The sequence below is a fragment of the Macaca fascicularis genome, chromosome 14, assembly GCF_037993035.2.
Source record: "Macaca fascicularis isolate 582-1 chromosome 14, T2T-MFA8v1.1".
Classification (NCBI taxonomy): domain Eukaryota; kingdom Metazoa; phylum Chordata; class Mammalia; order Primates; family Cercopithecidae; genus Macaca; species Macaca fascicularis.
Genome location: NC_088388.1, coordinates 56,565,492 through 56,593,364, shown reverse-complemented (window position 1 = coordinate 56,593,364; position 27,873 = coordinate 56,565,492). Strand labels below are relative to the sequence as shown.

Genomic DNA, 27,873 nt, shown 5'->3' with positions numbered 1-27,873 from the left:
CTTACACATCTTTGCAAACAAGGCCCCATCACTAAGTTGGTCTTTCAATAACACAAAGGTAGAAGACTTTAGAGACAGGGAGAACAGGCTTCCAATTCTTGCTTTATGGTCTCGGGCATGTTATTTAAATTCTCTGCACTTTAGCTTCCTAATCTGCAACATGGGGATAATGCCATCTAATACCTGGCATTGAAATGTATTCAATAAAAAAATAGCCATTAACTTAAATATCATCTATGAATAACAGGGATGGAATATTACCAGCCTCATGTTTTTTGGCTCCCTATGACCCACAATATACTAGTGAGCAGGATGGTCAGCTGAGGTTAGCATAAAAGGAGGTCGAGGCCAGGCGTGGTGGCTCACGCCTGTAATCTCAGCACTTTTGGAGGCCAAGGCAGGTGGATAACAAGGTCAGGAGTTCGAGACCAGCCTGGTCAACATGGTGAAACCCGTCTCTACTAAAAATACAAAAATTAGCCAGGCGTGGGGCACTTACCTGTAATCCCAGTTACTCGGGAGGCTGAGGCAGGAAGATCACTTGAGCCCAGGAGGCAGAAGTTGCAGTGAGCTGAGATCACGCCACTGCACTCCAGCCTGGGCGACACAGTGAGACTCCGTCTCAAAAAGAAACTGAGTCGAATAAGGCTAACTGGAATATCTGCTCTTCTGGAGACTAACTCAATGACTTTGGCCTCCTTAAATACACCACACTAATAACCAACTGAGCTAAGCAGTCAACAGTGCTAGATGGGCAGACTGACAATCCTCCACCAAACACTAAACATTCTTCTAGTAGATAAAATTCAAAATGTACTAGTTTCCATACACAGGAGAAAGAATGTGCTTCACACAGATGTTGTGAGACAATGGGTGGGGAGATCTTAGATTAAATATTTAACAAAGAAAGGGTGTAAACACTACAGTTGACCCTGGAACAATATGGGTTTCAACTGTGTGGGTCCACTTATACATAGATTTTCTTCTACCTTTGCCACTCCAAGACAGTAAGACCAACTCCTCCTCTTCCTCTTCAGCCTACTCAGTGTGAAGATGATGAGCATAAAGACCTTTTTGATGATCCACTTCCACTTCATGAAGGACAAATATATTTTATTTCCTGGTCAGGCATGGGGGCTCACACCTGCAATCCCAGCATGTTGGGAGCCAAGGCAGGTGGATTACAAGGTCAGGAGTTCGACACCAGCCTGGCCAATATGGTGAAACCCTGTCTGTACTAAAAATACAAAAATTAGCCAGGCGTGGTGGTGGGCACCTGTAGTCCCAGCTACTTGGGAGGCTGAGGCAGGAGAATTGCTTGAACCCAAGAGGCAGGGGTTGCAGTGAGCCAAGATCGTACCACTGCACTCCAGCCTGGGCGACAGAATAAGACTCCATCTCACACAAAAAAATAATAATAATATTTTATTTCCCTTATGATTTTATTAATAATGTTTTCTCTAGCTTACTTTATTGTGAGAATACAGTATATAATACATTTAACATACAAAATATGTGTTAATTAACTATTTATGTTATTGGTAAGGCTTCCGGTCAGCAGTAGGCTATTAGTAAATTTTCAGAGAGTCAAAAGTTATATGTAGATTTTCCGCTACACGGAGAATTAGTGCCCCCTAACCCCCAACTTGGTTCAAGAGTCAAGTGTATTTGGACATACAGAACCTCAGAGTTCAGCAAAACTAGATGTCGGTTTAGCAGATGATACTCCTAAATTTTTGTTATATTTCTGCTGTGGTTTAAATGTGTCCTTTCCAAAATTCAGGTGTTACCAATGTGATAGTATGAAGAGGTGAGGCCTTTAACAGGTGATTAGGCCATGAGAGCTGCTCCCTTGTTAATGGGATTAAGGCCCTTTTATTTTTTAATTTTATTTATTTTTTTGAGATGGAGTTTCACTCTTATTGCCCAAGTTGGAGCACAATGGCGCGATCTCAGTTCACCGAAACTTCCACCTCCCGGGTTCAAGTGATTCTCCTGCCTCAGTCTCCCAAGTAGCTGGGATTACAGGCATATGCCACCATGCCCAGCTAATTTTCTATTTTTACTAGACACGGGGTTTCTCCCTGTTGGTCAGGCTGGTCTCGAACTCCCGACCTCCGGTGATCCGCCCGCCTCGGCCTCCCAAAGTGCTAGGATTACAGGCGTTAGCCACCGTGCTCAGCCTATTTTATTTAATTAATTATTTATTTATTTATTTTTATTTTTGGAGATAGGGTCTCGCTCTGTCACCCAGGCTACAGTGCAGTGTTGCTATCTCGCCTCACTGCAACCCCACTTCCTGGGCTCAAGCAATCCTCCCACCTCAGCCTCCTGAGGATCTGGGACTATAGGCACAAGCAACCCAGCTCAGCTAATTTTTGTATCTTTATTGGTAGAAACAGAGTTTTGCCATTTTGCCCGGGCTGGTCTTGAACTCCTGGGCTCAAGCGATCCACCCTCCTTGGCCTCCGAAAGTGCTGGGATTACAAGCATGAGCCACCGTGCTTGGCTCTAAGACCCTCATGCCTGTAATCCCAGCACTTTGGGAGGCTGAGGTGGGTGAATCACGAGGTCAGAAGACCAAGACCAAGACCATGACCATCTTGGCCAACATGGTGAAACCCTGTCTCTACTAAAAATACAAAAAAATTAGCTGGGCGTGGTGGCATGCACCTATAGTTCCAGCTACTCAGGAGGCTGAGGCAGGAGAATCGCTTTAACCCAGGAGGTGGAGGCTGCAGAGTTGAGATAGTGCCACTGTACCCGAGCCTGGCGACAAAGCGAGACTCCGTCACAAAAAAAAAAAAAAAAAAAAAAAATATGCAGTGGCTCACACCTGTAATCCCAGCACTTTGGGAGGCCAAGGCGGGAGGATTACCTGAGGTCAGCAGTCCGAGACCAGACTGGCCAACATGGTGAAACCCTGTCTCCACCAAAAATACAAAAATTAGCCGGGCATGGTAGCACAGGCCTATAATCTCAGTTACTTGGAGGCTGAGGCAGGAGAATCGCTTGAACCCGGGAGGCAGAGGTTGCAGTGGGCTGAGATCGCGCCATTGCACTCCTGCCTGGGTGACAGAGCAAGACTCCGACTCAAATAATAATAATAATAATAATAATAATAATAAAAGAGGCCTCACTTTGTGTTGGGATAGCTTGTCCTTCTTCCTTCTCCCATATGAAAACACAGCCAAAAGGCCCTCACTACAGCAAATGCCAGCGCCTTGATCTTGGACATCCCAGCTCCGAGAACTGTGAGAAACAAATTTCTGGTTTGTTTTTTTTTTTTTTGAGACGGAGTTTCACTCTTGTTGCCCAGGCTGGAGTGCAATGGTGTGATCACCGCTCACGGCAACCTCCGCCTCCCAGGTTCATGCAATTCTCCTGCGTCAGCCTCCCAAGTAGCTGAGATTACAGACATGTGTCACCATGCCCAGTCAATTTTGTATTTTTAGTGGAGATGGGGTTTCTCCATATTGGTCAGGCTGGTCTCGAACTCCCTACCTCAAGTGATCTGCCCACCTCGGCCTCCCAAAGTGTTTGGATTATAGCCGTGAGCCACCACGCGGCTCGGCCTTTTTTTTTTTTTTTTTTTTTTTGTCGCCCAGGCTGGAGTGCAATGGTGTGATCTCAGCTCACAGCAATTTCCGCCTCCCAGGTTCAAGCAATTCTCCTGCCTCAGCCTCCTGAGTAACTGGGATTACAGGCGCCCACCCCCACACCCAGCTAATTTTTGTATTTTTAGTGGAGACAGGGTTTCACCCTGTTAGCAAGGCTGGCCTTGAACTGGTGACCTCAGGTGATCTGCCTGCCTCGGCCTCCCAAAGTGTTGGGATTACAGGGGTGAGCCACCGTGCCCGGCAGGAAATAAACTTCTGTTCTTTTTAAATTACCCAGTCTGTGGTATTCTGTTATGGCAGCACTAAGATAATTTCCAAAGGATATTTTTCCCAACAAGAGGTTGCGATCCTGAGCCAACAAAACTGGTTGAATAAATTAAAACTAAATTCATTTTTAAATATACAGATTAGCCAAGAGCAATGGCTCATGCCTGTAATCCCAGCACTTTGTGAGGGTGAGAGGGGCGAAATCACTTGAGGTCAGGAATCCCAGACCAGCCTGACCAACATGGTCAAACCCCATCTCTACTAAAAATACAAAATTAGCCAGGAGTGGTAGCACATGCCTGTAATCCCAGCTACTTGGGAGGCTGAGGCAGGAGAATCGCTTGAACCCGGGAGGCAGAGGTTGCAGTGAGCCGAGATCAAGCCATTGCACACCAGCCAGGACAATGAGAGCAAAAGTCTTGTCTCAAAAAATAATAATAAATAAAAATACAGGTTAATCTGCACTATTACACAATTTAATATGTAAATCATAAAATAATGAGTACAATACAAAATGCTTCTCCCACTACCTTTTTTTTTTTTTGAGATGGAATCTGTCACCCAGGCTGGAGTGCAGTGGCACAATCTCAGCTCACTGCAACCTCTGCCTCCCAGGTTCAAGCAATTCTCCTGCCTCATCTCCCGAGTAGTTGGGATTACAGGCGCACTTCACCACGTCCGGCTAATTTTTGTATTTTTGGTAGAGACTGGGTTTCACCATGTTGCCCAGGCTGTCCTCAAACTCCCGACCTCAGGTGATCTGCCCACCTCAACCTCCCAAAATGCTGAGATTACAGGCGTGAGTCACCGCACCCGGCCCTACTAGCATCTTATTTCTAGGTCTGACTCTGGTCCTTGGCTTTTTGAGAATTTTGGAAAAGCAATCACAGTTCTTGCTATTCTTCTCTTCTATAAAGCCCCCACATTCTCTGATTACTCAGCACTTAGGAAAGTTGTGGAAGTTTGGCTTATTAAGTTACAAAAAGTTAAGTACTATACGTATATCAGAAAAAAAAAAAAAATGGTATAGCCAGGCTTGGTAGTGCGCCTGTATTGAGAGGCTATTTGAGAGGCTGAGGTGGGAGAATCACTTGAACCTGGGAGGCAGCGGTTGCAGTGAGTTGATATTGTGCCACTGCACTCCAGACTGGGCAACAAAGCGAGACTCCATCTCAAAAAAAGAAAAAAAAAATGGTTACACAGAATTATTTTAAAATCTGAATAGGCAGGCTAGGCACCATGGCTCACGCCTGTAATCCCATCTCTACTAAAAATACTAAAATTAGCTGGGCATGGTGGTGCATGCCAGTAATCCCAGCTACTCGAGAGGCTGAGGCAGGAGAATTGCCTGAACTCGGAAGGCAGAGGTTGCAGTGAGCTGAGATCGCACCACGGCACTCCATCCTGGGCAACAGAGCAAGACTCTATCTCGGGGGAAAAAGAATCTGAATAGGCAGCCTCTATTTTTAATTTAATTTAATTTATTTATTTATTTACTGTTGAGAGGGAGTCTCACTCTGTCCCCTAGGCTGAAGTGCAGTAGTACGATCCTGGCTTACTGCAACCTCCGCCTCCCAAGTTCAAGTGATTCTCCTGCCTCAGCCTCCCAAGTAGCTGCGAATACAGGCGTGCACCACCACACCCAGCTAATTTCTGCATTCTTAGTAGAGACAGGGTTTTACCATGTTGGCCAGGCAGGTCTCAAACTCCTGACCTCAGGTGATCCGCCTGCCTCAGCCTCGCAAAGTGCTGAGATTACAGGCGTAAGCCACCACACCCAACCTATCTCTCTTCATAATTAATACAACAAATATTCATTAAGCACCTACTACATAAAGTATGGTGTTCTACCAAAGTTAAGAAATTTGCCTACCTGACTCTGAGATGGAGCAGGGACCCCCTTTTTAGGGCCTGCAGACCCCAAGCAAGGAAATAAAGGAAAATTGTGAGTTCCTTCAAGGAAAATTCCAGCGCCCTAGCTAGCCCTAGAAGTGACTAAGCAACCTGTTAAACAAGACAGCAGCCTAAAACAATAGCCAAGGAAGTCAGTTACAGAGATGTTTGCTTTCCCCACACAAACTAAGGAGAACATCTTAAAATGTATCCCTGAGTTGCCTTTCAGAAATTCAGACACCCACTGAGGTTCCACACCGGACACATAGCCCTCAGATAAAAGGGTTGTAGGGCCAGGTGGGGTGGCTCATGCCTGTAATCCCAGCACTTTGGGAGGCCGAGGCAGGAAGATCATGAGGTCAGGAGATCGAGACCATCCTGGCTAACAGGGTGAAACCCCATCTCTACTAAAAATACAAAAAAATGGCCGGGCGCGGTGGCTCAAGCCTGTAATCCCAGCACTTTGGGAGGCCGAGACGGGCGGATCACAAGGTCAGGAGATCGAGACCATCCTGGCAAACCCGGTGAAACCCCATCTCTACTAAAAAATACAAAAAACTAGCCGGGCGAGGTGGCGGGCGCCTGTAGTCCCAGCTACTCGGGAGGCTGAGGCAGGAGAATGGCGTGAACCCGGGAGGCGGAGCTTGCAGTGAGCTGAGATCCAGCCACTGCACTCCAGCCTGGGTGACAGAGCAAGACCCCGTCTCAAAAAAAAAAAAAAAATACAAAAAACTAGCCGGGCATGGTGGCACGCTCCTGTAGTCCCAGCTACTCAGGAGCCTGAGACAGGAGAATCACTTGAAACCAGGAGGTGGAAGTTACAGTGAGCCGAGATTGCACCACTGTATTCCAGTCTGGGCCACAGAGCAAAACTCCATCTCAAAAAAAAAAAAAAAAAAAAAAAAAAAAAGGGAAGTAAAGACTGAAAGTTAACCATCGTAACTTTCTAAGGTTCTAAGGTTTCTTCCAGAGGGGCTTAAAGAAAGTTACTCCCCCTAACTAGTTAACATTTTTCTACTGACCCCAAATTTTTAAACAAAGCTTTTCTTCATTAACCAACTGCAAATCAGAAAATCTTTGCATCTACCTACAACCCGTAAGCCCCACTTCAAGATAGCCCTTCCTTTTAGGCCTAAATCAATGTGTAACCTCCAAGTATTGATTTACAATTTTGCCTGCAGCTCCTGCTTTCCTGAAATTTACCCATGCCTTTAAAAACCCTTGCCTGCAAGCCATTAAGGAGGCCGGGATTTGAACATTCTGCTGCCTAGTCCTCCTTGCTTGGCACCCTGTAGTAAAAGCCTTTCTTTCAATGACTGCAAATCTCAGTGTAGATAACTGGTTCTACTGCACTGGGCAAGCAGACTCCAGTTTAGTTCTACAACAATTCTGAGACAAAGGAGTTTATAATACAGCTCTATAATGTTTGCATTTTCATAATGACCTATGGCTTTTAAAATCAAGAAAAAAATAAAGAATGCTGTTATCAAATAAAAACTCTAGGAAAAACAAGGAGAGAGACACCTAGTGAAGGAAAAAAAAAAAAAACAAGCTCCGTAAAATATTTAAAGAGATTTATTTTGAATCAATATGAATGACCGTGGCCCAGGGAACAGTCTCAACACGTTCTGAGAAAATGTGCCTGAGATGGTCATGTTACCGTTTGGTTTTGGTTTACAAATTTTGGATGAAGCCTCCAGGTAACCAAGAGTATAGATGGTAAATGTCTCTTTTCAGACCTTAAAAGGTGTCCAACTCTTAGATAATCTTCTAGATCTAGGAAAGCCCTGTCTGTATTAATTGCATCTCTACAGACGCAAATTTCCCCCACGAAAGACAGCTTTGCAGGGCCATTTTAAAACATCTTCAAAGAAATACATTTTGGGGTAAAATATTTTTATTTCTTTCAGGGTCTGCTATGTGTCATGTGATGCTAGATGAGACTCAGGTTGGAATTTGGTATCTTTGGGTTTTGTTTTGTTTTTGAGATAGGATCTTGCTCTGTTGCCCAGGCTAGAGTGCAGTGACATGATCTCACTGCAACCTCCGCCTCCTGGGTTCAAGCAATCCTCCCCACATCAGGCCTCTCGAGTACCTGGTTCTACAGGTGGGTGACACCTCACTTGGCTAATTTTTGTCTTTTTTGTAAAGACGGGGTTTCACCATGTTGCCCAGGCTGATCTGGAAACTCCTGGGTTCAAGTGATCCACCTTCCTCAGTCTCCCAAAGTGTGGGATAAGCCACAGCGCCCAGGCATAAGCCACAGCGCCCAGCTGGAATTTGGTTATCTTATTGCCAAAGAGTCTCTTTTGTCAGTCTCATGATCTTCATTTTAACATTAATGGTGGTCATGACTTAAAGGGAGGTTGGCCATGCCTCATTATACCCCTCTTCAAAAGAGAGAGGGAAGCTGAGGTAGGAGGATCCCTTGAGCCCAGGAGTTCAAAACCAGCCTGGGCAACATAGTGACACACTCACTATCTCTACAAAAAATTAAAAAATGAGCCGGGTGTGGTGGCAGGTGCCTGTGGTCACAGCTACTCCAGAGGCTGAGTAGGAGGATGGCTTGAATCTGGGAGGTCTAGGCTGCAATGAGCTGATTGAGCCACTGCATTCCAGACTGGGCAAAAGAGAGGGATATAATGAGGGCAACCTCCCCTTGAGTCATGACTTGGAATTTAGTTTTTCAGGTTTCTCTAGGGTCCCCTTAGCCAAGTGGGGGTGGGGGGTGGGGGAGCATTCAGTTGGCTGAGGGACTTAGGGTTTTACTTTTGGTTTACACACCTAACTTACCCAAAATAAAATATTTAGTTTTCTTCAACAATATAACAATATATCCCAAAATTAGTAGCTATCTTCATAACTAGGCTAAAACATTGTCAGAGAGTCACTGTTCTAAAACTACAAAAAGAAAGAATGAAAAAGGCATCAGAGATGATACACCTGAAAAAAGAACCAAGTCCTGGCTGGGCATGTTGGCTCACACCTGTAATTCCAGCACTCTGGGAGGCCAAGGCGGGCGGATCACAAGGTCAGGAGATCAAAACCATCCTGGCTAACGTGGTGAAACCCCATCTCTACTAAAAATACAAAAAAATTAGCCGGGCACGGTGGCGGGTGCCTGTAGTCCCAGCTACTCGGGAGGCTGAGGCAGGAGAATGGCATGAACCCGGGAGGTGGAGCTTGCAGTGAGCTGAGACAGTGCCACAGCACTCCAGCCTGGGCAACAGAGCGAGACTCTGTCTCAAAAAAAAAAAAAGAAGAAAGAAAAAGAACCAAGTCCTCCGACATTCCGGGATAGTAATTCTAATGTATTGTGATGAAAAAGCATGTAATTTGTTATAAATCGGGTTTATTCATTTACTGTCTTATAATTGTGGCCTGTAATTATTTCTTCTATTGTTTCTTTTTGAGATAGGGTCTAGCTATGCTGCCCAGGCTGGAATGCAGTGGCTCAATCACAACTCATTGCAGCCTGGACCTTCCAGGCTCAAAGGATCCTCCCACTCAGCCTCTGGAGCTGAGGCACATGTCATCACACAGATCTCATTTTTTTATTTTATTTTATTCTATTTTTTTGAGATGTAGTTTCGCTCTTGTTGCCCAAGCTGGAGTGCAATGGCGCAATCTCGGCTCACTGCAACCTCCGCCTCCCGGGTTCAAGCAATTCTCCTGCCTCAGTCTCCCAAGTAGCTGGGATTACAGGAGCCCGCCACCATGCCCGGATAATTTTTTTGTATTTTTAGTAGAAATGGGGTTTCACCATGTTAGCCAGACTGTTCTCGAACTCCTGTGTTCAGGTGATCCACCCACCGCGGCTTCCCAAAGTGCTGGGATTACAGGCATGAGCCACAGTGCCTGGCCTCATTTTTTAATTTTTTTGTGGAGACAGTGTTGCACTCTGCTGCCCCGGCTAGCCTCGAACTCCTGGGCTCAAGGGATCCTCCTACCTCAGCTTCCCAAAGTGGTGAGATTACAGTATTGAGCCATCGCACCCGGCCTGATCATTATTTCTTTTTTTTTTTTTGAGACGGAGTCTCGCTTTGTCGCCCAGGCTGGAGTGCAGTGGCCGGATCTCAGCTCACTGCAAGCTCCGCCTCCCGGGTTTACGCCATTCTCCTGCCTCAGCCTCCCGAGTAGCTGGGACTACAGGCGCCCACCACCTCGCCCGGCTAGTTTTTTGTATTTTTAGTAGAGACGGGGTTTCACCATATTAGCCAGGATGGTCTCGATCTCCTGACCTCGTGATCCGCCCGTCTCGGCCTCCCAAAGTGCTGGGATTACAGGCTTGAGCCACCGCGCCCGGCCCTGATCATTATTTCTAAACCATTTCCTCTTCTGTGTTTGTGCCTTTAAAAAAAAAAAAAAAAAAAAAAAAATCCTTAAAATTTCTCAGGTGTTTTCCACATCATCTTATTATCAAGAATACGGCTAATCAGAAGTCACAGCCAGCCCCCAAACTACAACTACAAAACATGCAAATTATAGGCTACACTGAGGGATATCTGAGGTTAGTAAATGCAAATCTTTTTTTTTCCTTCAAAGACAAACCCAGGCAAAAAGCATAAAAACATCCTGAAACTGTCACCAAAAAAAAAAAAAAAGAAAGGTTTCTTAGAAGCAAACCCCTAGTAACTACATAGTCTAAGAAAAACATTTCCAGAACTGATAAAGAGTAGGGAAAGAGGAAAAAGAACAATGGTTGTTGTTAACTACAATTCTGAAAACAAGCAACCTGCCTCCTCTCCTGACACAGCTCCTCTACTGCAATGTGGGCTGGAGACTGAACCACAAAGAGGCCACACTTCAGCTCTGAATTTCAACGATTATGCCACTGCTTCGGTTTTCCCACATCTATAATTTTAAAAAAACAAACCAACCTCAGTAACAGTAAGACAGCAGACCGAAGACCTGGATTCTAACAGATCTTTCTAACTTGGTGGGTAACAAGGGACAAAACAATTTTATTTCAAGTGAGGCTAAAAAAAATAAAAATCATTTAAAAGTACACTGTAAAACTACAAAGTCATTTACAAATATTAATCATTACCATCTGTCAAAAGTGATGGCTGAACTATCTCTGATTTCTAGTTCTGACATTTTTTGATTCTGTGACCAATATAAACAAATGCACATGCATTGTTTGGCCAACTGGAATAGTTTAGAAATCAAGGAATTCCTGCTGGGCACAGTGGCTCAGGCCTGTAATCCCAGCACTTTGGGAGGTTGAGGCGGGTGGATCACCTAAGGTCAGGAGTTCGAGGCCAGCCCGACCAACATGGTGAAACCCCGTCTCTACTAAAAATACAAAAATTAGCTGAGCACGGTGGCAGGCACCTGTAATTCCAGCCACTTGGGAGGCTGAGGTAGGAGAATCGCTTGAACCTGGGAGGCAGAGGTTACAGTGAGCCGAGATCAAGCCATTGCACTCCAGCCTAGGCAACAGAGTGAGACTCCATCTCAAACAAAAAAAAAAGAAAGAAAGAAATCAAGGAATCCCACATTCACAGAGGAATGAAACTCAATGTGAGAAACCTCTACAGACTTTTCACTGTTCAGGCCTCTCAGCATTCCAGGAAAGCATTTTAGCATTAGGCTAACCCAGCTAGTTCAGTACATAAAGTAGACCACAGATGGCCAAGCAAAATTTTAACCTGACTTACCCATCACATAATGAACAATAAAAAATAAAAAATTAGGCCGGGCACGGTGGCTCAAGCCTGTAATCCCAGCACTTTGGGAGGCCGAGACGGGCGGATCAGGAGTTCAGGAGATCAAGACCATCCTGGCTAACACGGTGAAATTCCGTCTCTACTAAAAAATACAAAAAACTAGCCGGGCAAGGTGGCGGGCGCCTGTAGTCCCAGCTACTCGGGAGGCTGAGGCAGGAGAATGGCGTAAACCCGGGAGGCGGAGCTTGCAGTGAGCTGAGATCCGGCCACTGCACCCCAGCCTGGGTGACAGAGCGAGGCTCCGTCTCAAAAAAAATAAAAATAGAAATAAATAAAAAATAAAAAATTACCCCAGCACTTTGGGAGGCCGAGGCAGGTGGATCATGAGGTCAGGAGTTCAAGACCAGCCTGGCCAAGATGGTGAAACCCCGTCTCTACTAAAAAATACAAAACTTCGCTGGGCGCGGTGGTGGGTGCCTGTAATCCCAGCTACTGGGGAGGCTGAGACAGAAGAACTGCTTGAACCCGGGAGGCGGAGTTTGCAGTGAGCCGAGATCGCGCCACTGCACTCTAGCCTGGGTGACATAGCAAGACCTTGCCTCAAAAAATATATAAGTAAATAAAAATAAATAAAATAGGCCGGGCACGGTGGCTCACGCCTGTAATCCCAGCACTTTGGGAGGCCGAGGCAGGCGGATCACAAGGTCAGGAGATCGAGACCATCCTGGCTAACACAGTGAAACCCCGTCTCTACCAAAAATACAAAAAAATTAGCCGGGCATAGTGGCGGGCGCCTGTATTCCCAGCTACTCGGGAGGCTGAGGCAGGAGAATGGCATGAACCCGGGAGGCGGAGCTTGCAGTGAGCCGAGATCACGCCACTGCACTCCAGCCTGGGCAGCAGAGCCAGACTCCGTCTCAGAAAAAATAAAATATAAAAAATACAATAAAATACAATAAAATAAAATAAAAAATTACTAACCTGGTTCTCTTTAACAGGAAGCTCTACAAGAGACTCCATGTATGACAACAAGCAAATATCAAAGAAAGTACAATATTTGAGAAACACAATATTCTAAATTATACCTATTGCCATCTTACTTCCCAAGTTATATCTGATCCCCTGGAGGCATACTGAAAACAACTTGACATCTGGCACATACTCTCATTTTCTGCCATGCCAGGATTCTACCATTCATAAGACTCAGCCTCACTCCAGCCTGGGAGACAGAGCGAGACTCCGTCTCAAAAAAAAAAAAAAAAAAAAAAGACTCAGCCTAGGGTTCTACGTACACCAAACCAAAATCAGCAACCACAGAAGATTTGGAATATGGCATTTGACTAATATCTGCTTCACTTAATAACTTCTAAGAACTAAATCTGGCCAGGTGCAGTGGCTCACCCCTGTAATCTCAGCACTTTGGGAGGCCGAGGCGGGCGGATCACGAGGTCAAGAGATCAAGACCATTCTGGCTAACATGGTGAAACCCCACGTCTACTAAAAACACAAAACTTAGCTGGGCATGGTAGCAGGCGCCTGTAGTCCCAGCTACTCTGGAGGCTGAGGCAGGAGAATCGCTTGAACCTGGGAGGCGGAGGTTGCAGTGAGCCAAGATCACACCACTGCACTCCAGCCTGGGTGACAGAGCAAGACTCTGCCACAAAAAAAAAAAAAGAAGAACTAAATCTAAAAATCTGGCAGTAATAGCCTGTGTTTAATTACTGAATTCGACCGGGCGCAGTGGCTCATGCCTGTAATTCCAGCATTTTGGGAGGCAGAGGTGGGTGGATCACCTGAGGTCAGGAGTTCAAGACCAGCCTGACCAACATGGTGAAATCGTCTTTACTAAAAATACAAAAATTAGCCAGGTGTGGTGGCGCTTGCACATAGTCCTAGCTACTCAGGAGGCTGAGGCAGGAGAATCCCTTGAACCTCGGAGGAGGAGGTTGCAGTAGCCGAAATCACACCATTGCATTCCAGCCTGGGTGACAGAGTAAGACTCCATCTCAAAAACAAAACAAAACAAAACAAAAAAACTGAATTCCACAAGGAAGTCACCAGCTTCTGAAAGGCAAGCCTCTTTCTCACTGGATATTAGGCCATCTCCAGCAGGAACCTAAAACATACCAAGTATAGGTTCCTTCATGTGTACCCAGGTTCCTGAGAGACCTCTAAGACTACCTGACAGTAATTCAAACTCAGGGATAGCAACAGGAATTTTTTGTTTGTTTGTTTGTTTTTTGAGTCAGGGTCTCACCCTATTGCCCAGGCTGGAGTGCAGTGGCACAATCATGACTCAACACAGTCTGGACCTCCCTGGACTCAGCTGATCCTCCAACCTCAGCATCCCAAGTAGCTGGAACCACAGACATATACCACTACACCATATACAGACATATACAGGCTAATTCTTCTATTTTCTGTACAGACTGGGTCTCACCATGTTGCCCAGGATGGTCTCAAGCTCCTGGCCTAAAGCCATCCTCCCCGACTCCACGTCTCAAAATGCTGGGATTACAGGCATGAGCTACCACACCTGGCCACAACAGGAATGTAGAAGCTGAGCCAAGTCCAAGTATGCCTTCCAACAAAGACAGCCAAAAAACAAACTTATAAAAGGATGTAGGACTGGAAAAGGGTGTTACCAAAAGAGGCTTTAGGCAAAGAAAACTTTATTTTTAACCTAGGAAGGAAGGTCTGAGCAGGCTCTAAGAGAATTTGATTTAAGCACTAAACACTGTGACGCAGGATTTCCTTCTAAGAAGAGAATTGCAGGGCCCTAATATTACTAAAGTAAAATCAACTAATTTCAATATGATCCTCCCTGCCTGATGGAGTCAAATAGGGTTCTCTTATGTTCTTAGAATATACAGTCTCAGCCGGGCACAGTGGTTCACGTCTATAATCCCAGCACTTTGGGAGGCTGAGTCGGGAGTATCACTTTTGAAGTTGTTCAAAACCAGCCTGGGCAAGATGGTGAGAACCCATCTCTACAAAAAAAAATAATAATTAGTTGGGCAGCCAGGTGTGGTGGCTCACACCAATAATCCCAGCACTTCGGGAGGCCGAGGTGGGAGGATTACTTGAGCCCAGGAGGTCAAGGTTGTAGTAAACCATGATCGCACCACTGCACTTTGGCCTGGGCAACAGGGTGAGACCCTGTCTCAAAAAAACAATGGGTGCAGTGGCTCACACCTGTAATCCCAGCACTTTGGGAGGCTGAGGCGGGCTGATCATCTGAGGTCAGGAGTTCAAGACCAGCCTGACCAGCATGGAGAAACCCCATCTCTACTAAGAATACAAAATTAGCCAGGCATGGTGGTGCATGCCTGTAATCCCAGCTACTCAGGAAGCTGAGGCTGGAGAATCACTTGAACCCGGGAGGCGGAGGTTGCAGTGAGCCAAGATTGTGCCACCCATTCCAGCCTGGGCAATAAGAGCAAAACTCTGTGTCAAAAAAAAAAAAAAAAAAAAAAAAAAACAATGAGCCAGGTGTGGTGGCACATGCCTGTTGTCCCAAGTACTCAAGAGGCTAAGGTAGGAGGATCCCTTGAGCTCAGAAATTCGAGCTCAGAAACGCTGAGGAAGTAAGGTATGATTGTCCACTGTACCCCAGCCTGGGTCTGGCTTTGTTAAGCCAGACCACATCTCAAAATATGTATATATACAGAAATTTAGCTTGTATTTTAACTGCCTTGGGCTACTCTGTAATTGTTTTCTGTGTGGGTCTCATCTCTCCTGACTTCTTACTTGTTGTACCTAAAAAAAGAAAACACATAACCTAACTTAAGAACTCTTTCTGTACTTCAGTAGCCTTGACTTCTGGAAGCATCCACAGACGTCTGAGATAAGCCATAAGATTTTGAGTTTTGCTGCAGCTAGTAATCTGGGCTTCAGAGCAGAGATGCCTTTATAAAATGACCCCAAGAATCTGCCCAGAATCAACCAGCCTAGTAGAGAAAGATGAAAATTAAGTTTAGTCCATATGGACTCCTAGTTTGAAACTGGCTTATCAAACTTTTTATAGCTACTTCATCTCCGGGGAGGGGTATCCTTTTCTCTTTGAAATAAGAAGTCTTATTTAAAAGTCTTAGTCGGCAAGGCGCGGTGGTTCACGCCTGTAATCCCAGCCCTTTGGGAGGCTGAGGAGGGTGGATCATGAGGTCAAGAATTCGAGACCAGCCTGGGCAATGTGGTGAAACCCTGTCTCTACTAAAAATACAAAAATTAGCTGGGTGTGATGGCAGGCACATGTAATCCCAGCTACTTGGGAGGCTGAGGCATGAGAATCGCTTGAACCCGGGAGGCAGAGGTTGCAGTGAGCCAAGATCGTTCTACTGCACTCCAGCCTCGGCCACAAAACAAGACTCCGTCTCAAAAAATAATAAATAAAATAAAATAATAAAATAAATAAAAATAAAAGTCTTTGTCTTCCAGGATATGCAAATTAAAACCATGAGATACCACTTAACAGCCACTAAGATGGCTATAAACAAATAGATAAGTATTGGTAAGGATATGAACAAAGTGGAATTCTCATACACTGCTATTAGAAATGTACACTGGTGCAGCTGTTTTGGAAAACAGACTGGCAGTCAGTCTCTCAAAAGGTTAAACACAGGCGGGCACAGGGGCTCACGCCTGTAATCTCAGCACTTTGGGAGGCTGAGTCGGGAGTATCGCTCTTCAAGTTGTTTAAGACCTGCCTGGGCAAGATGGTGAGACCTCATCTTTACAAAAACATTAAAAATTAGTCGGGCAGCCAGGTGTGGTGGTTCTTACTTGTAATCCCAGCACTTTGGGAGGCCGAGGCAGGTGAGTATCACCTGAGGTCAGGAGTTTGAGACCAGCCTGGCCAACATGGTAAAACCCCATTTCTACTAAAAATACAAAAAATTGGCCGGCGTAGTGGCTCACGCCTATAATTCCAGCACTTTGGAAGGCCGAGGCGGGTGGATCACGAGGTCAGGAGTTCAAGACCAGCCCGTCCAATATGGTGAAACCCTGTCTCTAGTACAAAATACAAAAATTAGCTGGGCATAGTGGTGCGCACCTGTAGTCCCACCTACTTGGGAGGCTAAGGCGGGAGAATTGCTTGAACCTGGGAGGCAGAGGTTGCAGTGAGCCAAGATCACGCCACTGCACTCCAGCCGGGGTGACAGAGTGAGACTCCGTCCTAAAAAAAAAAAAAAAAAAATTACCCAGGCATGGTGACGGGTGCCTGTAATCCCAGCTACTCGAGAGGCTGAGGAAGGGGAATGGCCTGAACCCGGGAGGCAGTGGTTGTAATAAGCCGAGATTGTCCCATTGCACTCCAGCCTGAGCGACACAGCAAAACCCCATCTCAAAAAAAAAAAAAAAAAATTGAAAAAAATTGAAAAAAAAAAAGGATTAAACACAGAGTTACCATATGACCCAGTAATTTCATTTCTAAGTATTCAGCAAAGAGAAATGAAAACACAGGCCCACACACACAAAAAAGAAGTGTACACAAATGTTCATAGCATTATTCATAACAATCAAAAAATGAAGGCCAGGCACGGTAGCTCACGCCTGTAATCCCAGCACTTTAGGAGGCCAAGGCAAGTGGATCACGAGATCAGGAGTTCAAGACCAGCCTGGCCAACATGGTGAAACCCTGTCTGTACTAAAAATACAAAAATTAGCTGGGCGTGGTGGCACATGCCTGTAATCCCAGCTACTCAGAAGACTGAGGCAGTAGAATTGCTTCACCCTGGGAGACGGAGGTTGCAGTGAGCCAAGATCACACCACTACACTCCAGCCTGAGCAACAAGAGTGAAACTCTGTCTCAGAAAAAAAAAAAAAAAAGGAAGAAAACAATCCAATGTCCTTCCACTAATGGATAAATACATAAAATGTTGTATATTCATACCATGGCATATTATTCTGGCATAAAGAGGAATGACATACTGATACATGCTACAACATAAGTGAACCTTGAAAACATTACGCTAAGTGAAAGAAGCCAGTAACAAGAGACCACACACATTACTCCATGTATATGAAATGTCAAAAACAGGCAAATCTATAGAGATAGAAAGTAGATGAGTGGTTGCCTAGGGTTCAGGGTTAGAGGGTTGGGAGAAAATGAGGAGTAACTGCTAATGGGTACAGGTTTTCAGGGGAGAGTGATTAATACACATTTCAAAATTGATTGTAGTGTGATTGTAAAACTGTGAATAAATTAAAAATCACTGAATTAAATAAGTGAACTGTATGGTATATGAATTATATGTCAATAAAATTGTTTATATATGGACACACATATAAATGATAAAGCAAATGGGGCAAAATGTTAACAATCATTGAATCTGGTTAAGAGATATACTGGAGTTCTTTGTTCTATTCATGTCAATGCTTCTTTTTCTTTTTTTTTTTTTTTTTTTTGAGACCAAGTCACTCAGGCTGGAGTGCAATGGTGCCATCTCGGCTCACTGCAACCTCTGCCTCCCAGTTCAAGCGATTCTCCTGTGTCAGCCTCCTAAGTAGCTGGGATTATAGGCACCCACCACCATGTCCGGCTAATTTTTGTATTTTTAGTAGAGACAGGGTTTCACCAGGTTGGCCAGGCTGGTCTCAACTCGGCCTCCCAGAGTGCTGGGATTATAGGCGTAAGCGACCACCCACGTCTGGCCCTCAATGCTTCTTTAAATGTGAAATTGTAACAAAAGATAAAGCAATAAAGCTATGGGCCTGGGAGGTCAAGGCGGCAGTGAGTCATGATTGTGCCACTGTACTACTCCAGCCTGGGCAACAGAGACAGACTCTGTTTCAAAAAAAAAAAAAAAGATATCCTTAATGATAATCACACACAGTATTCTTTTTTTTTGAGACAAAGTCTCACTTTGTTGCCCAGGCCGGAGTGCAGTGGCACCATCTCGGCTCACTGCAGCCTCTGCCTCCCAGATTCAAGCGACTCTCTTGCCTCAGCCTCCCAAGTAGCTAGGATTATAGGTGTGCGCCACCAGGCCGAGCTAACTTTTGTATCGTTAGTAGAGATGGGGTTCCACCATGTTGGCCAGGCTGATCTAAAACCTAAAATTCTTGACCTCAAGTGATCCACCCACCTCAGCCTCCCAAAGTGTTGGGATTATAAGCATGAGTCACCATACCGGTCCACACACAGTATTCTTTCTTTTTTCTTTTTTAATTATACTTTAAGTTCTGGGGTACATGTGCAGAACATACAGTTTTGTTACATAGGTATACACGTGGCATGGTGGTTTGCTGCACCTATCAACCCGTCACCTACATTAGGTATTTCTCCTAATGTTATCCCTCCCCTAGTCCCCCACCCCCAAACAGGCCCCAGTGTGTGATGTTCCCCTCCCTATGTCCATGTGTTCTCATTGTTCAACTCCCACTTATGAGTGAGAACATGCGGTGTTTGGTTTTCTGGTCTTGTGAGAGTTTGCTGAGAATGACAGTTTCCAGCTTCATCCATGTCCCTGCAAAGGACATGAACTCATCCTTTTTTATGGCTGCACAGTATTCCATGGTGTGTATATGTGCCATTTTCTTTACATAGTCTATTACTGATGGACATTTGAGTTGGTTCCAAGTCTTACTATTGCACACACAGTATTCTTTCTTAACATGAAACAGAAATCTGGACTAGAAAAAAACTACCATAATGTCTGTTCCTGCCCTGCCAGACAAATTTTTTGCTTGTTCCCCCCACCTCCACCACTCATCAAAGGTCTGCAAAGCATGCAAAATATCACTCAAGTAGCAGAATGAAATGTGGCAAGGGAGACAAATATTATCCCACTTCCTCAGGGCCTCAGTTTCCTCACCTGTAAAATCAGAAGGTTACATAATTGCTAAGGATGCTTTCATGCTTAATGTTCAATAATTCTGAAGTTCAAATTTCACTGCTCAATACAGTTAAGGAGGAGTACAATCTGACTAGTCATCTACCTTTCCTAGACAGTCACCTTTTTCTCTTTCTTATTTTTATTTTTTATAAAAACAGAATATTAGGCTGGGCGCAGTGGCTCACGCCTGTAATCCCAGGACTTTGGGAGGCTGAGGCAGGCAGATCACCTGAGGTCAGGAGTTCAAGACCACTCTGACCAACATGATGAAACCCCATCTCTACTAAAAATACAAAATTAGCCAGACATGGTGGCACATGCCTGTAATCTCAGCTATTTGAGAGGCTGAGGCAGGAGAACTGCTTGAGCCCGGGAGGCAGAGGCTGCAGTGAGCCGAGATCGTGCCATTACACTCCAGCCTGGGCAACAAGAGCAAAACTCCGTCTCAAAAAAATAAACAACAGGCCGGGCGCAGTGGCTCACGCCTATAATCTCAGCACTTTGGGAGGCCGAGGTGGGCGGATCACGAGGTCAGGAGATCGAGACCATCCGATTGAGACCATAACACGGTGAAACCCCATCTCTACCAAAAAAAAAAAAAAAAATACAAAAAAATTAGCCAGGCGTGGTGGCAGACACCTGTAGTCCCAGGTACTTGGGAGGCTGAGGCAGGAGAATGGCATGAACCCGGGAGGCAGAGTTTGCAGTGAGCCGAGATCATGCCACTGCACTCCAGCCTGGGCGACAGAGTGAGACTCCGTCTCAAAAAAAAAAAAAAAAAAAAAAAAACAGGGTCTTGCTACATTGACCAAGGTGATCTCAAACTCCTGGACCCAAGCAATTCTCCTGCCTCAGCCTCCCAGAGTGCTGGAATTACAGGGTGAGCTGCTGTACCAGGACCCTCTCTCTCTTCTAAAGGTGACATTAAGAGACTATTTCAGGCCAGGTAAAGTGGCTCACACCTGTAATCCCAATACTCTGGGAGGCCAATGCAGGTGGGTCACCTGAGGTATGGAGTTTGAGACCAGCCTGACCAACATGGTGAAACCCTGTCTCTACTAAAAATACAAAAATTAGCCAGGTGTGCTGGTGCACACCTGTGGTCCCAGCTACTCGGGAGGCTGAGGCTCAGAATCACTTGAACGGGAGAGGCACAGGTTGCAGTGAGCTAAGATCATGCCACTGCACTCCAGCCTGGGCAAAAGAGTGAGACTCCATCTCAAAAGAAAAAAAAAGAGAGACTATTACAGTGGAGTCTCAATTTTCTAAGTAAGTTCATACAGGACACTGGCCAGTTTTCCATCTATCCTTATCCCTAGCCACTTCTCTTCAATTCCTGGCAAGAGCCTCTGCACAGAGCCTGGGAAAATTGGAGTACCAGATGAAAGAACCTAGGATACTTATATCTCAATGCTAGGTGCAGATCAGTTCAGAGGAACTTACAGATTCCAAAGTAAGAAATAGGTCACAAGCATTCAGGAACCTTAATTCTCAAGCAGAGACAAGGAAAATAAACTCATGAACCCCATTTCACAGTAAAGCCTTCTTCTGGGGTCACCTAGTGGTGACCATAAGAAACAAAGAAAAAGAAGATTCACCAGGACATTCGCCCATCAGAGGTAGAAAAAGAAACTGAACACTACCATCTGCCTCTCCACTTAGGATGTGCCAAAAATAATGGAAAACATAAATCAGAAGCAATTCTTCCAGATTTGCTTACCTAACTGACAAGTTCAAAAAGCCAACAAGCAGATGCCATATCCTCAAGGTGGCTAAATTTGTGCTTTGCTCACAGATTACCTTCTTCTTCTTCCAGTCCAAAGAGCTTCCTCAACCAGAAAACAAAATTAATTTTCACACCCTCCTCAATTCCTTGCACAAAAAACAACTCTACATTACTTGCCTACATGCTGAGTCTGCAAGAAAGGGAAAGAGGTGACAGGAAGAGATTCCTATAAAATCCAATTATCTCAATCTATAATAAACACAGCAAGCTCTATGCTTATTTGGGGTTTTTTATTTTTATTTTTCTTCAGGTATATTTGTTTATTTGAGACAGGGTCTCCCTCTGTCGCTCAGCCTGGAGTGCAGTGTAACAATCTCAGTTCACTGCAACCTTTGCCTCTTAGGCTCAAGTGACCTTCACACCTGAGCTTCCTGAGCAGCTGGGACCACAGGCACACGCCACCACATCCAGCTAATTTTTTGTACTGCTGTAGAGACAGGGTCTCGCCGTGCTGCCCAGGCTGGTCTCAAACTCCTGGGCTCAAGCCTCAGCCTCCCGAAGTACTGGGATTACAGGTATGAGCTACTGTGCCCAGCCTCCATGTTTATTTGTTGCAGACAGAGGAATGAATCTTAACCTTTCTCCACAAAACAAGAAGGAACACTGAGCATCTTTGATTTGCTTATTCTGGGTTCACTTTTTAAGAATGTAGATGCTACCTGAGCTATGTAAGTGAATTATGTGGAGTGCACCTTCTTAGAGACTCCTCAATACCTTCTTGGAGAACCTGGGTGCAAATTACAATTTCCTGCAGTTTCACTGAGTACAATATCATCAGTTTGGGAGCTACAAGGCAGGCTGAGGAGAGAAAATGCACCCTGGAGAGTCTCAGGAAGAACCTGCTATTTGTATTGTTTTGTTTTATTCAAAGATTCCCTCTGGGAGTGGTGGCTCACGCCTGTAATCCCAGCATTTTGGGAGGCCGAGGTGGGCAGATCACTTGGTCAGGAATTCGAGACCAGCCTGGCCAACATGGTGAAACCCCATCTCTACAAAAGATACAAAAATTAGCTGGACGTGGTGGCGCGCGCGGCTCGTAATCCCAGCTACTTGGGAAGCTAAGGCAGAAGAATTGCTTGAACCTGGGAGACGGAGGTTTCAGTGAGCCAATATTGCAGTACTGCACTCCAGCCAGGGCAACAGAGTGAGATGTGTCTCCAAAAAAAAAAAAAAAAAAAAAAAAAGGTTCCCTGTCTGGATAGTTCAGATTCCCCTATCAACCCACCAGAAATGAAATGAAGGGAGGAAAAAAAATCCTTTCAACATTGCATACTCTAACAAATGCCACCTATTGGAAATGTGGTCTCGGCATTCCACTACTGCAACCACATTTAAAAAAAAAAAACAGAAAATACCCTTCTTTACACATTTTATACAACTCATCCCCCTTTATTATCCCAATAAACTTTCACAGGGACATAATTTTAGCTTGCCAAAAAGCCAGATAATTAACACATATTCATTAAAAGAGAGTAACATTTCTCTTTTAATGAAATGTTGAAAGACAGTTTTTAAACATTTTTGAAGGTCTACTTGATTAGATTATTTTTATTTACATTCTTTTTTTATAGATGAGGACCCTGACAGGGTTATCTCTAACTTGCTCCCAATCACAGAGATAGTCAATAGCAGGGCAGGAATGTTACCCCAAACTCATGCTCTCACTAACAGTTAACTTCCCAGCTTCATTCTTATGCTCTATCATTCGCAAAACATTCTATCTTCTCAAACCAAGTGTTCATACAATTTGACACCCAAAAGCACAGCATTAAAAAAAAAAGTTTAGGCCGGGCGCGGTGGCTCAAGCCTGTAATCCCAGCACTTTGGGAGGCCGAGGCAGGTGGATCACGAGGTCAGGAGATCGAGACCATCCTGGCTAACCCGGTGAAACCCCGTCTCTACTAAAAATACAAAAAACTAGCCGGGCGTGGTGGCGGGCGCCTGTAGCCCCAGCTACTCGGAGGCTGAGGCAGGAGAATGGCGTGAACCCGGGAGGCGGAGCTTGCAGTGAGCTGAGATTGCGCCACTGCACCCCAGCCTGGGCGACACAGCGAGACTCCCTCTCAAAAAAAAAAAAAAAAAAGTTTATTCCACCACCTTAAAGTTTCTTTTATTGAGAAGAATTATGTTGTTTTTAACATTTCTCAACATCAGGCCAATGAGATGCAGTTTAATGTCATGAGAAGAGCACTGGACCAAGCAATTAACTAGTGGATGCAGGTCCCACTGTCCTTCCTGGGCCTCATTTTCCTCTCTGAGGTACCCTTCCAACACCAATACCTTGAACCGAATTCCAAAAGTTACATCAAAGTCACATACTTACCACATAGGAAAAAGATGAAAAACATCTGTACTATAAGAATTTGAAGACCTTAAAAGATGAACTTGAACAATTATTATGTACCCATCAAAATTGACATTTATTTATTAATTTTTTTTTTTTTTTTTTTTGAGACGGAGTTTCGCTCTGTCTCCCAGGTAGGAGTGCAGTGGCACAAGCTCACTGCGAGCTCCGCCTCCCGGGTTCATGCCATTCTGCTGCCTCGGCCCCCACGAGTAGCTGGGACTACAGGCGTCCGCCACCATGCCCGGCTAATTTTTTGTATTTTTAGTAGAGACGGGGTTTCACCGTGTTAGCCAGGGTGGTCGCAATCTCCTGACCTCGTGATCTGCCCACCTCGGCCTCCCAAAGTGCTGGGATTACAGACGTGAGCCACTGCGCCTGGCCTAAAATTAAAATTTTTTTTAAAGTAAATTAGAAACAATAAAACTACCCCAACAAAAAGCCTAATATTAATTATATTACTGCTCTGCTTCATATTTTCTCTACCTGCTATTGAGGAAATAGCTTATTTTTTTCTAACCTTGTTAAAGCATGAATTTATCACGTTTTCTTTTTTTTTTCTTTTTTCCCAGACAGAGTCTCGCTCTATCACCCAGACTGGAGTATAATGGCGCAATCACCCAGACTGGAGTGTAGTGGCGCAATCTCAGCTCACTGCAACCTCCGCCTCCTGGGTTAAAGCGATCCTCCTACCTCAGCCTCCCGAGTAGCTGGGATTACAGGCACACGCCACGACGCCCAGCTAATTTTTGTATTTTTAGTAGAGACAGGGGTTTCACCATGTTGGTCAAATTGGTCTCGAACTCCTGACCTCAAGTGATACGCCCCCCTCGGCCTCCCAAAGTGCTGGGATTACCCGTCAGCCGCCGGATGGTGAGCCACTGAGCCCCGCCTAATTTTTTTTCATAAGAAACACTGGACTTTTTCTGGTGACCAAAAACAAAACTGTCTTGTCATCGTTGAAGCAAAGCAAGATTAGTCAACACGATAATCACTTTCGAGAGAGAAACCTCAGAGACAGAAAAGTGAAAAGGGGTTTCCCTCATCAGGATCACATAACCTTAAAGTACAACTCGACAAACCTCTACCCACTTGAAACCCACTAACTGTAAACTCCAGACAAAAACTTATTTTCAAAACTGTTACAATTCAAAGATTCCAATGACAGTGCAGTGGAAAAGTCACGGGGACTGTAATTTTCACGCCTTCTGCAATGAGTGCCAAATCTGATCAGGGCCCCATCTTTGACTCCTCTCATCACTTTCCCTTTGAAAGATGACTTGAGACACACCACAACACACCAAGCCTCTCCAACTAGAATGCTGCTACCCTTTTATTCACAAACGCCTCTGGCCTCATAAAGGACATAAATTACTTTTCAAAAAAGGCATGGCCCCGGGATACAAGCCCTTTCCAGGGCTAAGGGAGTTCCCACTCTTCTTGATGCCGCCCAAGTTCACTTTATTACTTCATGCCCCATCCAGACGTGCAGAGCTGCAATCTGTAGGAAAACTCAGGGGGCCCAGCCGAGGGCTGGGTTATAACGGTTTTGAGGAACTGGTATCACAGGCTTCTTGGGAAGTGGCCAGATACACTCACCAAGTTTTTGTTTTCCTTTTTTTAAAGTCTGGGTGGAACTTACTTTCCACTAGGACGTGGGACGCCTTCCCTCCCTAATGGGTGTTGGAGGACAAGCTTTCCTTTATTTTAAACGAAGTCACTCAACCTACACCAAACTGAGAACACACAACCCTCCGTCTTTCTGGTCGCCGAAGACGTGGCCACGGCGCAGCGGGCCGCAGGTTTGGACCCCTTATGGCTCAGAGCCCCTCATCCGTTTCCCCCCTCCAGCCCAATGCCCCCTTCGCCCGCGCCCGCCCTGGTCCTCCCGGCCGACACTCGCCCGGCTCCCGGGACAAAGCGGGGCTAAAGGGAGGTTTCTTCCTGGGTCCCCGACCACAGCGGGCGCGGGAAAGCGGCCCTGGGCTCGGCGCGCACTCACCCGACAGCTCGTCCGGCTCCAGCCCGGTCTCGGTGTCCAGTCCACAGATGACAAAGTAGTCGGCGAAGCGACTGGGCGCCGAGCCCCCTCCGCCGCCGCCGCCGCCGCTCATGGCGCCGGGGCCGAGACGAGACGGGCCGGGCCGTGCGGAGCTGCACGGAGCCCCAGCAACCCGGGCGCCCGCCCGCTCGCCCTCAGGCCGCCCCTCCCGCAGCCGCAGCCGCAGCCGCTGCCGCCGCCGCTACCGCGGCTCAGGCCGCCGCCCCCGGCCCTGGCCCGGTCCCCTCGGCCGCCGCGGCTGCCGTGACGGGGCGGGGGGGCACCGGGCCGCCCCGCGCCGCATCCTGGACACCTTCCCCTCCGCGCCGCCGCCGCCGCAGCTAGCCAAGAGCGCCGCGGCCCGAGCGAGCCTGGAGAAGGGCGGAAAGCGCGGGGACAGCCCCCACCTCGACCCTCCTCCCGCCGCGCCCGCGCAGGCGCCCTCCGGGAGAGGGCGGACTCCTGGCGGAAAGGATGACGTGATGCTCTTCGCAGCCCGCGGGCCGCAGCTTCCCGGAGGGTCGCCGCAGCGCAGCCGGCGACTCCTTGGTCGCCCGCAACTGCCACCCCCCCTCCCCCGGGATTGAGACTCCTTTAGGGAGGGCTCAGGAGGTGCGAGAAGAGTGGGCGAAGCCTGCAGAACCGGGCACTTGGCCCATGCTCTGCCCCCCAACCACCCACACAGCAACCAGAGGTTCAGAGATCTTAGCGCGGCCTTGCCATGAGGATGGGGTCTCACGGCTGAGCTCGGAAGCTCATCCAATCCTATCTGCAGCGTGTCAGCCTAGACCCCTGACAGGGCCTTCTCCCTGTCCTCTCTTTTGGCAGGGGCGGATCAGCCGGTTTTATATTTACCCTTATTTTCCAGACGGGGAAACTGAGTCTCAGAAAGAAGCAAGGACTTATCCAAGGTTACACTGAGTCTAAGAGACAAAGCCTGGTCTAGAATCCTGGGCTTGTGGTCAGCATCCCATTCCTCGCCGCTCCCACCTCCCAGCCTGCCCTTTTCCCACGCTCTCTCCTTTTTTCTCTGGAAGCCTCTTGAGGCGACTGCCATTTGGGAGCTCCCCTTTCTCTTCACTCTGTGAAAACTCTCAGATCCACCCCTAAACCTGTTTTCCTGTAAGAAGATGGGGAGGGGCCGGGCGCGGTGGCTCAAGCCTGTAATCCCAGCACTTTGGGAGGCCGAGACGGGCGGATCACGAGGTCAGGAGATCGAGACCATCCTGGCTAACACGGTGAAACCCCATCTCTACTAAAAAATACAAAAAACTAGCCGGGCGAGGTGGCTGGCGCCTGTAGTGCCAGCTACTCGGGAGGCTGAGGCAGGAGAATGGCGTAAACCCGGGAGGCGGAGCTTGCAGTGAGCTGAGATCCGGCCACTGCACTCCAGTCTGGGCGACAGAGCGAGACTCCGTCTCAAAAAAAAAAAAAAAAAAAAAAAAGAAGATGGGGAGAAGAGTGAGGGAAACTTAAGTATTGGTCCTTGTCCTAGGACCCTCCGATTTCCTTTCCCATAGAAGCTAGGCAGATGTGTCTTTGTTGGAAACTGGAGATCAGAGGCCAGAAAGGCAACACAAGTATAGTGGTTACTAGGATGGGCTCTAGAAAAAAATGCTTGGATTTCAATCCTGACGATCATTTACTTTTGACCTTGAGCAAGTTAATCTCTAAGTGCCAGGCGTCATGGTTTTTGAGACCATTACATAAGATAAATGCAAGTACAGGTAAAGCAATGAGAATACTGCCTGGAACATGGAAATCACTCAGTAAATATTACAGAATTTTTTTTTTTTTTTTGAGATGGAGTTCTCTCTTGTTACCCAGGCTAGGGTGCAATGGCCCGATCTCGGCTCACTGCACCTCTGCCTTCCAGGTTCAAGCGATTCTCCTGCCTCAGCCACCCAAGTAGCTAGGATTACAGGTGTGCAACACCACGCCCGGCTCATTTTTTGTATTCAGTAGAGACGGGGTTTCACCGTGTTGGTCAGGCTGGTCTCGAACTCCTGACCTCAGGTGAGACTCCATTAAAAAAAAAAAAGTTACAGAGCACAGAAGGAGGACATCTCTCCAGATTGGGGAATGGTCAGGGAAGGTTTCCAGAAGGAGGTATATACTCTGACCTGAGTTCCAGAAGATCAACAGGAAGTTTCTCGGGTAAAAAGGGTCGGGGAAACTAAGTATGTGTAACAACAGGGAGCAACAGATAAAACGGTATGTTCAGGCACCAACAAGTAATTCATTAACATTAAGATGGGAGATGGAGAGTTTAAAGGGAATGAAACCAGGGGAGGAAGAAGAACAGAGGAAGGAGTACTGGATTCAAATACAAGGCTAAAGAATTTATCCTTGGCCAGGTGTAGTGGCTCACACTCACACTGGTAATCCCAACATTTTGGGCACCAGAGGCA

The 27,873-nt window shown here is 46.3% G+C and overlaps 1 protein-coding gene across 6 annotated transcripts in view; it reads right to left on the bottom strand.

Annotated features, from left to right (window-relative positions):
- The window catches only part of DENND5A (DENN domain containing 5A), a 129,282-nt gene extending 103,467 nt beyond the window's left edge, over positions 1–25,815 (bottom strand). For all 6 annotated transcript variants that reach the window (XR_012423402.1, XR_012423403.1, XR_012423404.1 and 3 more), the window contains exon 1: positions 25,424–25,815. Coding sequence is in view for 3 of the 6 variants with exons in the window: in XM_005578652.3 (XP_005578709.2) it covers positions 25,424–25,535 (112 nt within the window). In the remaining 3 variants the exon portion in view is untranslated. The remainder of the gene's footprint in view (positions 1–25,423) is intronic.
- Positions 25,816–27,873: the final 2,058 nt, after the last annotated feature.